The sequence below is a fragment of the Anopheles darlingi genome, chromosome 3 (assembly GCF_943734745.1).
Source record: "Anopheles darlingi chromosome 3, idAnoDarlMG_H_01, whole genome shotgun sequence".
In the NCBI taxonomy this organism is placed as follows: Eukaryota; Metazoa; Arthropoda; class Insecta; order Diptera; family Culicidae; genus Anopheles; species Anopheles darlingi.
The window spans coordinates 27,945,275-27,958,438 of NC_064875.1; the positions used below are offsets into that span (position 1 = coordinate 27,945,275).

Sequence of the window (13,164 nt, forward strand, 5' to 3'; positions counted from 1 at the left end):
GACAATGGTCGTCGTCGTCGTGATCGTCGGCGAACATCACCGACGAAAGCTCACTTGTTGACTGCGGCGTTCGCCGGCGGGTGAGCTTTTCCGAGTTCCCGAACGGAATACGCGTTTGTGCGATGCGTTCGGTGCGTTCAGCACCGTGCCTGATAAGACTAATCGAGCACGCATCGAGCGGCAGGAGCCAAGGGCCAAAACGCGCGCCGCGGCAGTTGCAAACGCGAGAGTGCCTCGCGTACCGGGTATTGAGGTGGCCGCCATCTGTCTGCAGTCGGAAATGCCAGCATGCCATGACACGACGTCGTCACCACGGTCGTCATCGAGTCATCGCCATCGCCATCTCCAATTACTGTGTCGAGCTGAGTGGATTATTTATAACTAGTAGGCCGCCCGGTGACGAACGGTGACGATGAAGAACTTTCATGCTCCATGCTCTCGGAATTACGCGCGGTAGTTAGTTGGTTGTTGTTGGAATCCCGTTTTGCAAATCTGATTGAGACTGACGGTCTGTGGTGGGAAAGGATGTTCGATTGGAGAGCTGCTGTTGAACGAATGCTTTTGATTTTACAGATTGCTAATCAACGAATGCACTCACATGCTTATCTGAAACGATATCTGTGACGTGAGAGCTTTGAATTACACTTGCAAGGTCACTAATGACGAAACAATGGAAGATGCACCTTCTAGCGAATAGAACACCACAGTGTGTATCCATAGTGATGGATTCTATCTTATTATCACTCTACTAAACAGCATGAATCTAATCCTGCCAACAGCCAAGCGTTCCAAAGTCGATTTTAAAACATACATAACTACCATGCGCCTCCATGAGCCAAGAACACCGTGTGCGACCTATTCAATGTGACTCAATTTACTATTAGTTCTTAAGGATTTCTGTTCTCTTTTGATCAATTTATATTTATATTACATGTTTATATGTTTATAGGGCTCTCCTACGAACTGCAGATAGTAAACCTTCAACTGATCTAAAGCTCAGATAATTGCGACTAATTTGGTGTGTTACAATGACAACAGCTTAAAATACTTCGACTGATTAAACAATTGGCATTAACATGCAACATTGCTCCGAAGAAGGCACTGTTTCCCGAACTATTTAACGACATTTCACTGTACAGGTTTCGTGTACGAGTGCAGTGAGCATGCAATAATGTCATTGCAATGGATTCTTTCACTCAACCAGCCCGATTAGAAATTCGCTTGATATTTTACAGTATGAAAAAAAGTGTATCCACCCCTGCATGAAATTTACGTTTTGGTTGTTTTCTCCAAACAACTAAGTCCGAAAATACAATATCGATAGCCATTTTTACATGAATCAGTTGTCTAGTAACTTGGTGCATAACTCCATTGTTTTAGTCGATAGAATCATCGATAGGGTCTCAAAAGATGCGCATGAGATTAAAGAACTAAACTGCATCATTGAAATGGAGAAAAAAAATTAATTGATAATTTTGAAGTGAAAACCATGCGATACTATTCGATATTTTTTGTATCTTTTTTTCTAGTGGATCTTTTGGTAAAAAGTAGACTAAAGAAGAATAAAAAACGAAACTATTGATATACGATCTTTGATTTTCGGACTTGGTTGTTTGGAAAAAACAGCCAAAACGTAAATTTCATGCAGGGGTAGATAAACTTTTTTTTCATACTGTATGTCGTAATCGCGATTCCGTGTCGATCGTTTGATCGCTATAGGACATATTGGTTTTTGACACTTGCAAAAACTGTTGCTTTCGTGTATGGTGCAGGCTGAAATACTGAATACTGACTGAAAATAGCAAGACATCAATAAACAGTTCACTTTAAACCAATGGCCCGTGCTACACGAAGCGTAAATTTACGCGTAAATTTACAAATTAAAACCAAAACGTTTATTTTTAACCCTTACACGCTGTCAATGTCAACGATTTGACAGCGTATTAGGCCAATGACAATGTCCTGCTAATGAAGGTTGCTTTTGTGTAATGATACCTGAAAGGCACACAAAATTTTACGTGATAGCGTTGGATATGATTAATAACAATAAGAGTAGATTGGCGAAGAAATTACATTTTGCTGCAAAGGAAAAATAATTTTCCGAAACTATGACACTTGTTCAGAATCTCGCCATTTAATTTTTCTACATTCTCTGTAACAACTCAACGATAACTATCTACCAAATCACTTAATGAACTAAAGTAGTGTTCTACAAAGTAAAAATATAAAACTAAGCTAATACGATCGAGAAATGATTTAGAAAACATTAGCCAACTGGTGGATCACGTTTTGTACGAGCGTACAATGCTGTAAATTGAATCCAAAAACCTTCCGTGTAAGTCAACAGTACCGTTGGCGCTTCCTCTAATGTAAAATGCGATTTGATCTGAGATTTTCCTTCCCGTTCATGCGCGTATCACATGACCCATAAATAAATCACAGGGACAGTGCTTCTTCCTATTCTACTTATTTTTCAGTATCCACTCTCCTGCCCTTTCTTTCAATTCCAATAAAAATAGGAAGAAGCAGATCCACCCAGTCGATACAGCGTACGGTAGCGTGTCGTCATTGGCTGACAAGGAAATTCCCTTTGATACAGGATACATGGTGGTGGTTTGATAGCTGTCACGACGGTGTTGGTGGTCTTTGCGTGCTTTCACCCGCAGTTTCAACCCGAGTACATGGTTTTACCCCCTTTTCCACATAGCGCAAAGAAGGGAACGAGGATTAACGTTCTGTCGATACCCCGATGATTGCTGACAAGCTCCACCGTGGCGTCATGGATCAGGAAGCTCTCAGCTCTCTATGCTGGCTAAAAGGGAAAAGGAAGGGAAAAAAACACCGCTAGCCCCCTTGGGGAAAAGCAGACGAAAGTTTAATCAGAATCCGGGTGTACTTTTAATTTACCCACTCACAGAATCCATCTTCCGTTCCGATTTGACTACTCGCGAGCACGCGTGGTATGGTAAGGACCTCGCACCAATCATCCGTACTTATTATCCTTCGATTCTTCTTTTCCACCGAGGTACCGTGGCTAAAAATAGACGCAAAGGAGATTGAATTCGTCCACGTTTAAACTTGAATCCCACGCTGCCGGCTCCGAACGTCCTCCATTCCCCCCTTAACGAACAGACACCACGAGACGATCGTACCGACGACATCGATCCATTTTCTATTTCACCAATCGGTTCCTATGCTGGCTATGCGCTGCTAGCATATCTTTTTCATGCTCTCGAGTCGCGCACTTTTGGTTTTATTTTTCACCTTCCATTCACACTTACCGTTCAGGGTGCTGTGCCAATAAAATGTAAATTTAGTTCATCTGCTCGCCGCCAACTTCCAAGCTGAAGTTCTCGAGTTCTCGAGAACAGCCCGAGACCGAGACCGAATTGGTGCGCTTCACAGCCAGCCAGTCCTTCTGGGACGCCATCTGTCGTGGCCATACGGATCCCACCAACGCCAGCTTTTGTACAGCTCGTGGCTGGGAAGGAGCCGAAAGTAATCGCAGGGTACCCTCTTACCACCATTGCCAATCCTCCGGACTTCCGGTCGGCAAACAGTACCGCATTCGGAGCCGGGACCCAATCAACCGCATCGGTTGTTTCGGTTTGTCGCGCTGCAGGTGCTGTGCTTCCTTCGCACCAGCGCACGTGGCCATTCCTGCCGCTCGTCGGTCAACGGAGCGGAACGCTTGCTTGATGCTGATGAACAAGTGAAGAGATGATTGTGGAATAGAAATCATTTTTTTTTTGTTTTCGAAATTCATCATTCACTCTCGAGGTCTCGCCGTCCGCGGTGGTCCTGTCTCAATTTCGAAGTAATCCTTTGGTGTGCTTTGAGATACTCCTCCATTATGGGGATATAAGTGGCGAGCTACTGCAGTACACAATGATATATTGGTTTTCGGGGTCATTATCCTCTTCGGAGCGATACACATTTGACAGAGTGTTATTTATCTGATGTTGATCAATTGAGCAATTCACGGAAAACCTTATCATCTAGCAGTAACGAGTAACTACCACGCGATGTAGACTTAATCATAATTCACTCTTCCATCTAATTTTAAGTAACAATTAAATTCACTTTTAATTCAATGTTTTCATTAATATTTCGGATAATGTTTCATTGACAGAGGATTGTTAGAATGTTTTGGGGATTAAACACAGCCATGGCCGTGCTGAAGTAATGGTTTTAACAATTTTGTCTAAAAAATTAGTTTCACATCATTATGTTAGGCATACTATCACCAATGTTGCCCTCTAGGGAGCTACCTGGGTTCTCTAAAACGCTACGGGGCTTCCAGAAACCAGCACTATGTATAAAGTGTTTGAAATTTAAAATCACTCGGCCCATATTAACACCGATTATCAAAACATAGGTTTTGGGAGAAACTGTTTCCAAAAAATTTAAGCACGATTTTCCAAAAATCATTTTCTTTGTCAGTTTACTTCGATTGATCCAAAACTTTTACACAACACTCTTGAGAGGTTGGCCATTCATTAAAAACAATATAAAATATAAATAACGCGAATAGAAAAACGAAATTCCCAATTCCACACTAAAGTAAATAGAGACGCTGTCCTAGTCTAAGGAAAATTCTAGCGAAGATGCGCTCTCCTGTGAGCTGATTGTAGGGAAGGTCAGTAATGCTGTACCTATAAAATGCTCCACATTCCACCAGCATGCGCTCGGCCGGCGTGCTATGCAGCAAAATGCATCAAATTGTGCCTCGCACCGAACGGGGAAAGTTATCTGTGAGCGGACGATGGACACGGCTAGCGAAGGATAAAAGATTAAATTTTACACCGCGTTCGGATCACCATATCAGATATCACAGTGCAGCGTAACTCCGGTCCAGCGCAATACACGGATGCACACGAGTGAGCACTAAGCAAGAGTGTCGCTCCAGGTTAATTTTTATATTGTCCCGCGTGACGTAAAAAAATATCGGAAAAATTATAGTAGAGCGAAAATAAAGGGGAATTTCTAATGACGAATTTATGTCGATCATATTGGTGTTAGTGCACTCTTGCCTCTGGTATGTATAGCATAGACTGTGGCTTACAACATAGCCATCACTGTACTTTCCGAGATTATCGCAACAAACTCTCCTCTCAGTAGGTCAACGGCACGACCTACTATCATCCCCATCAGGTGTAAAGTGCTGGTGCAACAGGTAATCCGCTCGTCTAAAGATGCTCGCTTTTCCTTTTTTTGATGGCATCTAGAGTATAATACAATGTAACGCTTTCCCCTGAATCTACACATTACCCACGTTTTACGTCGTACCTAGATTCATCCGGGAGAAATTCAATCAGCACATATCAACACCGACTATTCTGTCGTGCTTTCCTGCTTCATTCTGTTTGCAGTGACCCAAAACCGTTTGCTCAAAGACACTTCATCTCACAGGGAATTGAACAACGCCAACAATAGCTAATCGAATTCCTGGGCTGCGAAAGGGTTGAATGAAGATACAAAAGGTACCATAAAATCTCATAGAGAAATCGACATGACGAAAGCGAAACATTTTAATTTTGCGATCACTTCGTTACATTTTGTCAACATAATCACTAGTTTGCCGGTAAAATGCAGTGTGTCAAAACTGTGTGAGCTGTTAATGAGTTTAAACAAGTTAAGTAAGTTTAAGATAAAGTTTAAACAAGGTAGTAGCAAGGTAGGTAAGCTTCGCTGTTATTGTGGACGCGATTAAATGAGCTTTATAGTTTAAAACTGGGTATTGTATTTTTTTATGAAAAACCTTTCTTATGATTGGTTGTAATCATTGTATTACCAAATGATTATTTTAATGTCAGTGAGTGACCCCTTTTCAAATCAATATAGAACTAATGAATGAACTTTTCGAAATGGTTTTCATACTCTTTACGGATTGCTGATTACTTTGCTGATGTTCATTTACAGTTGCCATTTCCCCTAGCATTCAGGCAGCGTCTTCTTATCAGCAATAAAATATGTGCGCAGAATGGTCTGTAAGAATGACTGCATGAGAATGTAGCATGTATTGTTCGTATAGCAACAAAATGACCAAGATCATCAGTTTCGATCTCTCCCGACAAAGTGACGCCCCCTATACGATGCGCAGGACGGCATGAACCATGAAACGATCAGTCGATTTCAGCATTCGCCATGAAACACATCACAGTTTTCTCTCTCGCAACGTGCGTTCTCCTTTTCATAACTTTCTTCCATACTTTCCATTTCGCATTAGCTCAACCGGTACAACAAACACAATCTGATACAGAAGTAGAAAGTGTAAGTCAAATTCCGCTAATTTAACAAAGCACAAACCATTTCCATCAATATGCTGAGGTTCCATCATTCATTATCATCTATCATTTAGCAACCATTATCATAAAAAAAATCAAGTTATGTTCACAGACCCACGAGGAAGCATATAATTGAACCAGTTAAATCATCAAAAAAATAAAACAGACAGCCGTTGTAGGCTTAATTCCTAATTATGTTTTAATTCTTTTACAGCACGCAAGTTTTGTAGTTCATCCCCACCGGGATTTAAATTGAGTGGTAAAAATCAATGTGTCCCAACAAAAAAACCAAAAGGGAAACATTAGTTAATAATCAACGGACACACCGAACAATAAATACGCTCTGAATTAAAGCAGTAAAAATAAAATCAGTGCATCAGTAAAAGAACACCCATAAGAAACACAAAAAACCATCCAATGCAGTTTGCGCATTGGTTTCCGGATCACGCACGAAAGTTTCCGAATCGAATTGTGATGAGTACAAAGTGTTAAAAGTGCAGTGAGAGTGTAAGGAGCTTACTTTGAAAAAAAAAGAAGCAGTTATCAAGCTGAAGTGAGTCGCGTGTGATTGATTATTAGCCGTGGCCACACGGAGCGAAAATTTGCGCGCAAATTTACAAATTAATGCCAAATCGTTTACGCTTCGATATGTTTACGTGGCCGGGTTGAGGAAATTAAAATCGTTTTGTGGAAGAAAAGGATTGAACACACTAGCAATGATCACTATCTATCAATGTAAACCACAAATAGAACATATTGCGAACCCTTCCGTTTGCAAACAGCTTTTACTCTAGGTTTTACGCTCCACGGACCTATAATCGTTTGACAGCATGTAAACGGCAAGCGTAAATGTTTTGGCATTAATTTTTTCGTTTGCGCTAGAGTTTTCGCCCCGTGTGGCCACGGCTATTGACTTTATGCTATATTGCTATGAGTTGATAACGGAAATAGCCCTTTGAGCGATTAACACGCTCATTATGTTTTCATTCATCAGGATAGAGTATGCTGGCTGATGGAGTTTTTATTCTTCGCTACCGTAGTTCAATGATTAATTACACTCGTTTTCAACCTGACTCAGTCTCATAGAGTACATAAATAAATTAATTCATCATTGATGGTCAGTTGCTGTGCGCTTGCCATTTCACCATCTCGGCATCCAGTCGGCATCTTCTTATCAGCAACTTTGTATGAGGAATGCTATGATTCTAAGAGAATTGAGTATGTGCTGTTCGTACCGCAGGACTATGACCGATGTTATTCAGCTCTCCTATCGCACCGTAACAAAACTCATAGACTCATTGCAACGTTGAAGCATTATAAACTCTTCCAACAAACTTACACCCCTTACACGATGCACAAGACTATATGAACCAGGAAACGATCAGTCGGCTACAGCATTCGCCATGAAGCGCATCACAGTCTTCTCTTTCGCAACGTGCGTGCTCCTTTTCATAACTTGCTTCCATACTTTGGATTTAGCATCAGCTCAATCGGAACAACAAGGACAATCTGATACAGAAGTAGAAAGTGTAAGTCAAATTCCGCTACTTTAACAAAGCACAGATTAACCATTATTAGATCGTTCAAGATTGATAAAATTTGTTTTGTACTTCTGAGCTTAACGGTAGTTATCAATCTCTAATTATCGTTTATTTCCTTTGTATATAGCATGCGTTACGAGTGCCAAAACAGTGCGCAGATGGGTTTAAACTAGATCGTAAAAAGCAATGTGTTCCACTACGAAAACCAAAAGGATAAATGTGTGATGATAACGGGCATACGGCGAACAATGAATACGCAAAGAATCGTGTCAATGTACCGATTTCAGCGTTGCAACGTGAGAGTAAACCTAAAGCATCAAAGGACACTCTCATAAATAAAACACTCAAAATCACCCCACACCGTTACCGCCAATCTCCTCTCGGAATGAGGTGCAGTGAAAGTGTAACGAGCTTCAATTGAATAAAAGAACTACCTACGCCTTTAACGTGTAGAACGTGTATATTCTCAAGAATTAAGAACAAAATACTTCCAAAAAAGATATTTTTGTAAAAGAATGACACTAAACACACCATTAATTCTTCAAAGGTAAAATTTATCGAAGGCGAAATCAAATAATTGATGGCCTTTATCGTTTATGAAATACTGAAAGATTTAACGAGATTTTACTGAAAGAAAGTAAATGGGTCGGGGTCGTAGTAAACGCTGCTTGGTCCGAAATACCAATCAATCCACCACCGCCCCCCCCCCCCCCCCCCCCCTAAAAACTAGTAGATTGGATATCACATGCATGTCCAACGATTATCAAGAATTACAAGCACGCTATGTAGTTCTAAGAAGTTTCCAAGCCTTTTCCTGAGTTAAAAAAAAACAGGGTAGATACTCAACTGATGGAAGTGGGTTAGTAGTAGTAGTGAAAAGTGTGGAAGTAGAAAAATGAAAGAACAATTCTCGAAATATTTCAAAAACTCTCAATAAATATGACCAATATTTTCCCTTAGTTCCAGTCCTATACTAGCCGTATAATTTTTGTTCAAAACTCTTATTCGACTATATTTTCAACTCTTGTATCCTGAGTTTTCATTACACCTCATTAGTGTCAAACTCGATTTGGGTTGGGCTGGATTGTGTACAAAAAAAAGCAAAAAATTACCCGCCTTCCTCACCGTTTCGTGATCGTGTTTTATGTTTTATTCGTTTTTATTCGCATTTTAATTCCCATTTTGTGTGAAAATGTTCCCTACGAAACTCCAAACTATAACGTTCACTTGTTTGGTCGTTTTGCTATTTATTAATGCGAGTAAGTTAGCCCGTCGGCCCTCCCTAATCCACTTTGCTGTTCGTAATTGATGACTAAAAAAACTATTTCCACTGTTTTCCAGGTGAAGCGATTTGGTGCTACCGGTGCAATTCCGCCACACCCGGGTGTGGTGACAATTTCAACTGGCGTGGAATCGGTTACCTCGGCGATCCATGTCCCGAAGATGATGACATCTGCGTGAAGGTGATCGAGCGGAAGGGTACGCTGGAGACGATCACGCGCGACTGCCTGAGCACTCTGCAAGGCTTCCGGACGGATATTCCGGCGGATAAGTACGAAGGATGCCGGCCGGCCGCAAAAGACTACAACTTGGCGCACTATGTGAACACTTCGATCAAGGAACTGGACGTCAAGAGGGATCATTTCGATTCCACCAAATTTTGCTTCTGTTTCCTCGATCACCGCTGTAACGGGGCAAGCACGATTGGTCATCGCGGATCTTTCATCGTTATGGCCGCTATTGTGCCGACGGGTATTGCGTATCTACTGAGGCAGCTGCTCTGATTAGTAGAAGGGTCTGGCTAATCACAGTCATGGTCACTAGGTTACATAGTAGGCTAGATTACAAGAAACTACGAGCATCCCGAGAAATTAGGAGCATTCCAATCAGAATCTTATTTTTAATAGGAATATGCAAACCAATCCGCCCATTTTAAGACAGCCATTTTCGTAATTATAGCAGATTTTAAGTGATTAACGGCTAGGACAAGAGTAGCTTAAGCCACCTGCTGTATCGACATCCATTCTAATGAGAATCTCTTTATCTTTTATAGGAATAAGCTAACGAATCCGTCCATGTAAAGACAACTTTTTCGGAAATAATTTTCGTAAATAAAACTGCCTTTAAAATGATCTACCTTAGTCAGTCGATTGCTATCGGATGCTCCATTAAACTGCAATTCAGTTTTCATTTTTCCACAGTGTCTACAGCGTCGCTTTTATTTTCCATTTTGCCACTAATATTCTAAGTATATATTCTCGACACACTATTAAACCACAACATTCAGCTTTTCGTCACGTGGACGCTAATAGTTCAATCTCGTAATAATGTTCCATGCAGTAACTGAGCCGCTACATTCTGGGCAGTTTGAAGGAAAGTGATAACACTCGTTTCATCACAACTATAGCTCAAGCTACTACTAACAGACCTCTAAAACAGTTTGGACGCATACGCACAGTGTAGCACGGTGATCTCTTGTAAAGCTTGGCAGGGCAGAGCAGGGAAATTTAGAATTCATACGTTACCTATGCCTACAGCGCCACGCGACTTTAAAAGTGCAACCGGGGTTTGAGAATTTCTAATTTGGCTCCATTTTTCCAATAATCCATCACCGCCAACGCTACGCGAAGATTCGTCGAAGCGAAAGTTTCCTTTTTCTTCTCTGTAATCGATACAAGGCGCGCCACAGTAACGCATTCGGGTGTTACGGGTCTGTGCTGTTGGAGGATTTGCGGGGCCTGCATTGAAACCGGTGATAATGGATTGTGCGATACGTGGAGTGGTTTCGTTTGATGTCTAATGACCCCCCGGGCTTAGTCTGTAACTAAACAAACACCTTTTCCTGATGGATGTCTTCAGTAGGCAAAGGTGCGCTCCATGGGATAGCCCAGCTTTTCTAGTGCGGGAATGCAGGCATAGTTGACCATCGGTGGTGGACCACACATCAGCACCAGCGCGGATGGGCTCGGTGGGAAGAGTTGCGCCTTGATCATCTCATCCGAAACGAAACCCTTGCCCTGGGTCCACTCCGGTTTTGGTCGATCCAGCGTGTACCACAGCTTAAACTGCTCCGGATACCGTGCCGCCAGTTCATCCAGCTCGGGTTTCAGCAAAATATCGTCCTCCGTCTGTGGTAGAGTTGGAAATGAAAATGGCAACGAGACCAGAGGTCAGTTAAACCGGGAAAAACGTATGACAAATACCTTCGCGCACACATACCTGGTTGGCAAAAATGAGCGACAGCTTCGTTTTGTCCGTATCGGAATGTTTCAGCACCTCGCGAACCAACTGCAGCATCGGAGTGATTCCGGTTCCTCCTACGGTGAAAAAAAGAGAAGGACAGAATTAGTCGACTGTGCGGCAGGCAGCATCTACCGTCTCTCTATGGCCCTCCGACGCATCTTATCAGCAACAACAAAAACCTGCACATACCAACACACTATCGAGCTGATAAGCCCCTAGTTGCAAACTATGTCCCCATCCTTACCCGCAATCAAACTAACATGCTCCGCTTCGTAGATTTGGGCCGGATCTTTACGTAGCTTCTTGATCGAGAACCGCCCATTGCCCAGGTACTGCAGCCGACCGGACGGTCCACGGAATGCAATGCGATCGCCGAGCTTCAGCGATTCCAGGTGCTGCGACATCTTACCACCGTCGGGGAACTTGGGGTGTACGTTCTTCTTGTACACCTTCACAACGAGATCGACATACCCGTGGTCATCGTCACACGAGACGGGTGTGTAGGCCCGGATCACCAGCTCATCGTTGATGGTGGCCGATAGGTGAATGTGCTGACCGACCGGTAGCCCCAGTATGTGCTTCTCGCTCGGTAACCCGAACCGGAAGCGGCGTGTATCGTGCGAGATTTCCTCCTTCTCGATCAATGGCAGCATATACTTTTCCTGTGGATCGAGCAGAGTTCTCGGTTCCTTCGAGCTGGCTGCCGTACCACCGCTTCGGGCCGTGCGTGATGATTTGTCCTTTTTGCCACCGTTCAGCAAATAGTTTGCAATGGCGGCACCGACCACCACCACCACCACACCGATCGCAATCGGAACAACCTGGAATGAAAGGAGAGAAGCGCTAAATTAATGTTGGTTTTTGTCTGCTGCATACAAATCGTTAATGTCGTAGATCGGCGTCGTAGCAACCGGAGATCGTCCACCGCTAGTTGCACTTTAGCAATCATTAAACCGTTCAGTGCAAACTATGATTTTTTGCATTCCGATCGACGATAGAGACCGGTTGATAGCGTTCTAACGAGCGGTCGGTACCAAGGTCAAGTAAGCAAAGACGCCACTAACCATCTACACCGCACACGTTTCCATGGGTGAATCTCAGTGCACATCATCTAGCGAACTCCAATCAATGATAAACGGAAGAAAAAATCGAAACTCATGCACGCGTTACGCCAAGTCTACCGCAGAGTGATCGGCCGTTTTGTTTGTCCCTTTCTGTATATGGTTAGGTTTTTTGTGCGACATCATCCTCAAACGTAGAAACCAAGGGGAGAGTTGGAGGAGAAGAAGGCAGCGTGTAGCCACACATAACTCGAACCAACGGCTCACTCTCATCTGCGTCAAAGCACACCCCACAGACGACGACGCGTTCCATTATGTAAGGTAAGCGAAATCGGAATGGGGATCGCTACCCTTTTGTGTTTAGGAGCAGGAGACGTCGTATCAGACGCGACCTAAAACCAGCATCCTAAATATTGTATTCACACGATAGACGCACACAAACGCATGAAACTCCAGCGAGAAACTTACATCAAAATTAAACATCTTTTACGCGTCTCGAACGATGCTGGAAAGTGGCCCGCCGACCGCCAACTGTACGAGTCCGAAACAATAGCCGGGTCTCCACCGGAACGGAACACAAACGGTAACGGTAACTGTCTGAGCGCGTGGTTCGCCGGTTGCGGTTTAACTGCCGAGACAAACCAACAGTTATAGTATCGTGGGGTTGCCCGTGGTGGTTTCGAGCATCTGTGGTGTGGGTAGCGACAACTCGGTTGTCCCCCCCTTCCCTTTCTCGCAATCCCACATGGGGTTAAGATCGTTCCCGTCTGGTGGATGTGTGTGAGCGGAGGGTCGGATTGCAAAGCCCCCCTTAGTACTATACTACACCAATGCCGATGTGATTGCGAATTATGAGTAATCAGAATCGGACGGGCGGTAATGCTGAGTAGGCGAAAATAAAAAGTCGATGACGACGGCACTGCCGATGACGATGATGGTGGTGGTGGTTGGATGGAAAGTTGGAACGGAAGCCCATCTCGACATGAATATAAACATAAGGTTTCAAAAACATTTGGCTCACACCTGGCGGGC

The 13,164-nt window shown here is 43.2% G+C and overlaps 2 protein-coding genes and 1 long non-coding RNA gene across 7 annotated transcripts in view; 2 read left to right on the plus strand and 1 right to left on the minus strand.

The window, feature by feature from the left end:
* Positions 1-6,111: 6,111 nt before the first annotated feature.
* On the plus strand, positions 6,112-8,309 carry LOC125954144 (uncharacterized). 3 transcript variants are annotated; one of them, XR_007469014.1, is made up of 4 exons: positions 6,112-6,273; positions 6,502-6,840; positions 7,239-7,816; positions 7,956-8,309. It is a non-coding gene; the product is annotated as an uncharacterized LOC125954144 (long non-coding RNA). The 3 variants fall into 3 exon arrangements; XR_007469013.1 differs by having other exon boundaries at positions 7,282-7,816; positions 7,956-8,308; XR_007469015.1 differs by having other exon boundaries at positions 7,374-7,816; positions 7,956-8,308.
* A 588-nt stretch (positions 8,310-8,897) lies between these two features.
* LOC125954140 (uncharacterized) lies at positions 8,898-9,964 on the plus strand. Its single transcript, XM_049684187.1, has 2 exons — positions 8,898-9,087; positions 9,170-9,964. Exons 1-2 carry the CDS (start codon positions 9,021-9,023, stop codon positions 9,610-9,612), a joined length of 510 nt encoding a protein of 169 aa, XP_049540144.1. The 5' UTR covers positions 8,898-9,020; the 3' UTR covers positions 9,613-9,964.
* Positions 9,965-10,018: 54 nt separating this feature from the next.
* The window catches only part of LOC125954131 (NADH-cytochrome b5 reductase 2), a 5,438-nt gene continuing 2,292 nt past the window's right edge, over positions 10,019-13,164 (minus strand). For 2 of the 3 annotated variants that reach the window (XM_049684171.1, XM_049684170.1), the window contains exons 3-5: positions 11,316-11,892; positions 11,048-11,145; positions 10,019-10,956 (exon numbers count right to left, since the gene is read on the minus strand). In XM_049684171.1, the coding sequence (XP_049540128.1) occupies positions 10,684-10,956; positions 11,048-11,145; positions 11,316-11,892 (948 nt within the window). In that variant the 3' untranslated portion in view covers positions 10,019-10,683. Of the gene's footprint in view, positions 10,957-11,047; positions 11,146-11,315; positions 11,893-12,600; positions 12,769-13,164 lie in introns of those variants that run through there. The other variant, XM_049684173.1, reaches the window with a different exon arrangement.

Coding starts and splice junctions, on each gene's coding strand:
- LOC125954140 (XM_049684187.1), top strand. CDS start 9,021: ATGTTCCCTACGAAACTCCAAACTATAACGTTCACTTGTTTGGTCGTT. Junction 9,088..9,169: donor TTTGCTATTTATTAATGCGA/GTAAGTTAGCCC, acceptor ACTGTTTTCCAG/GTGAAGCGATTTGGTGCTAC.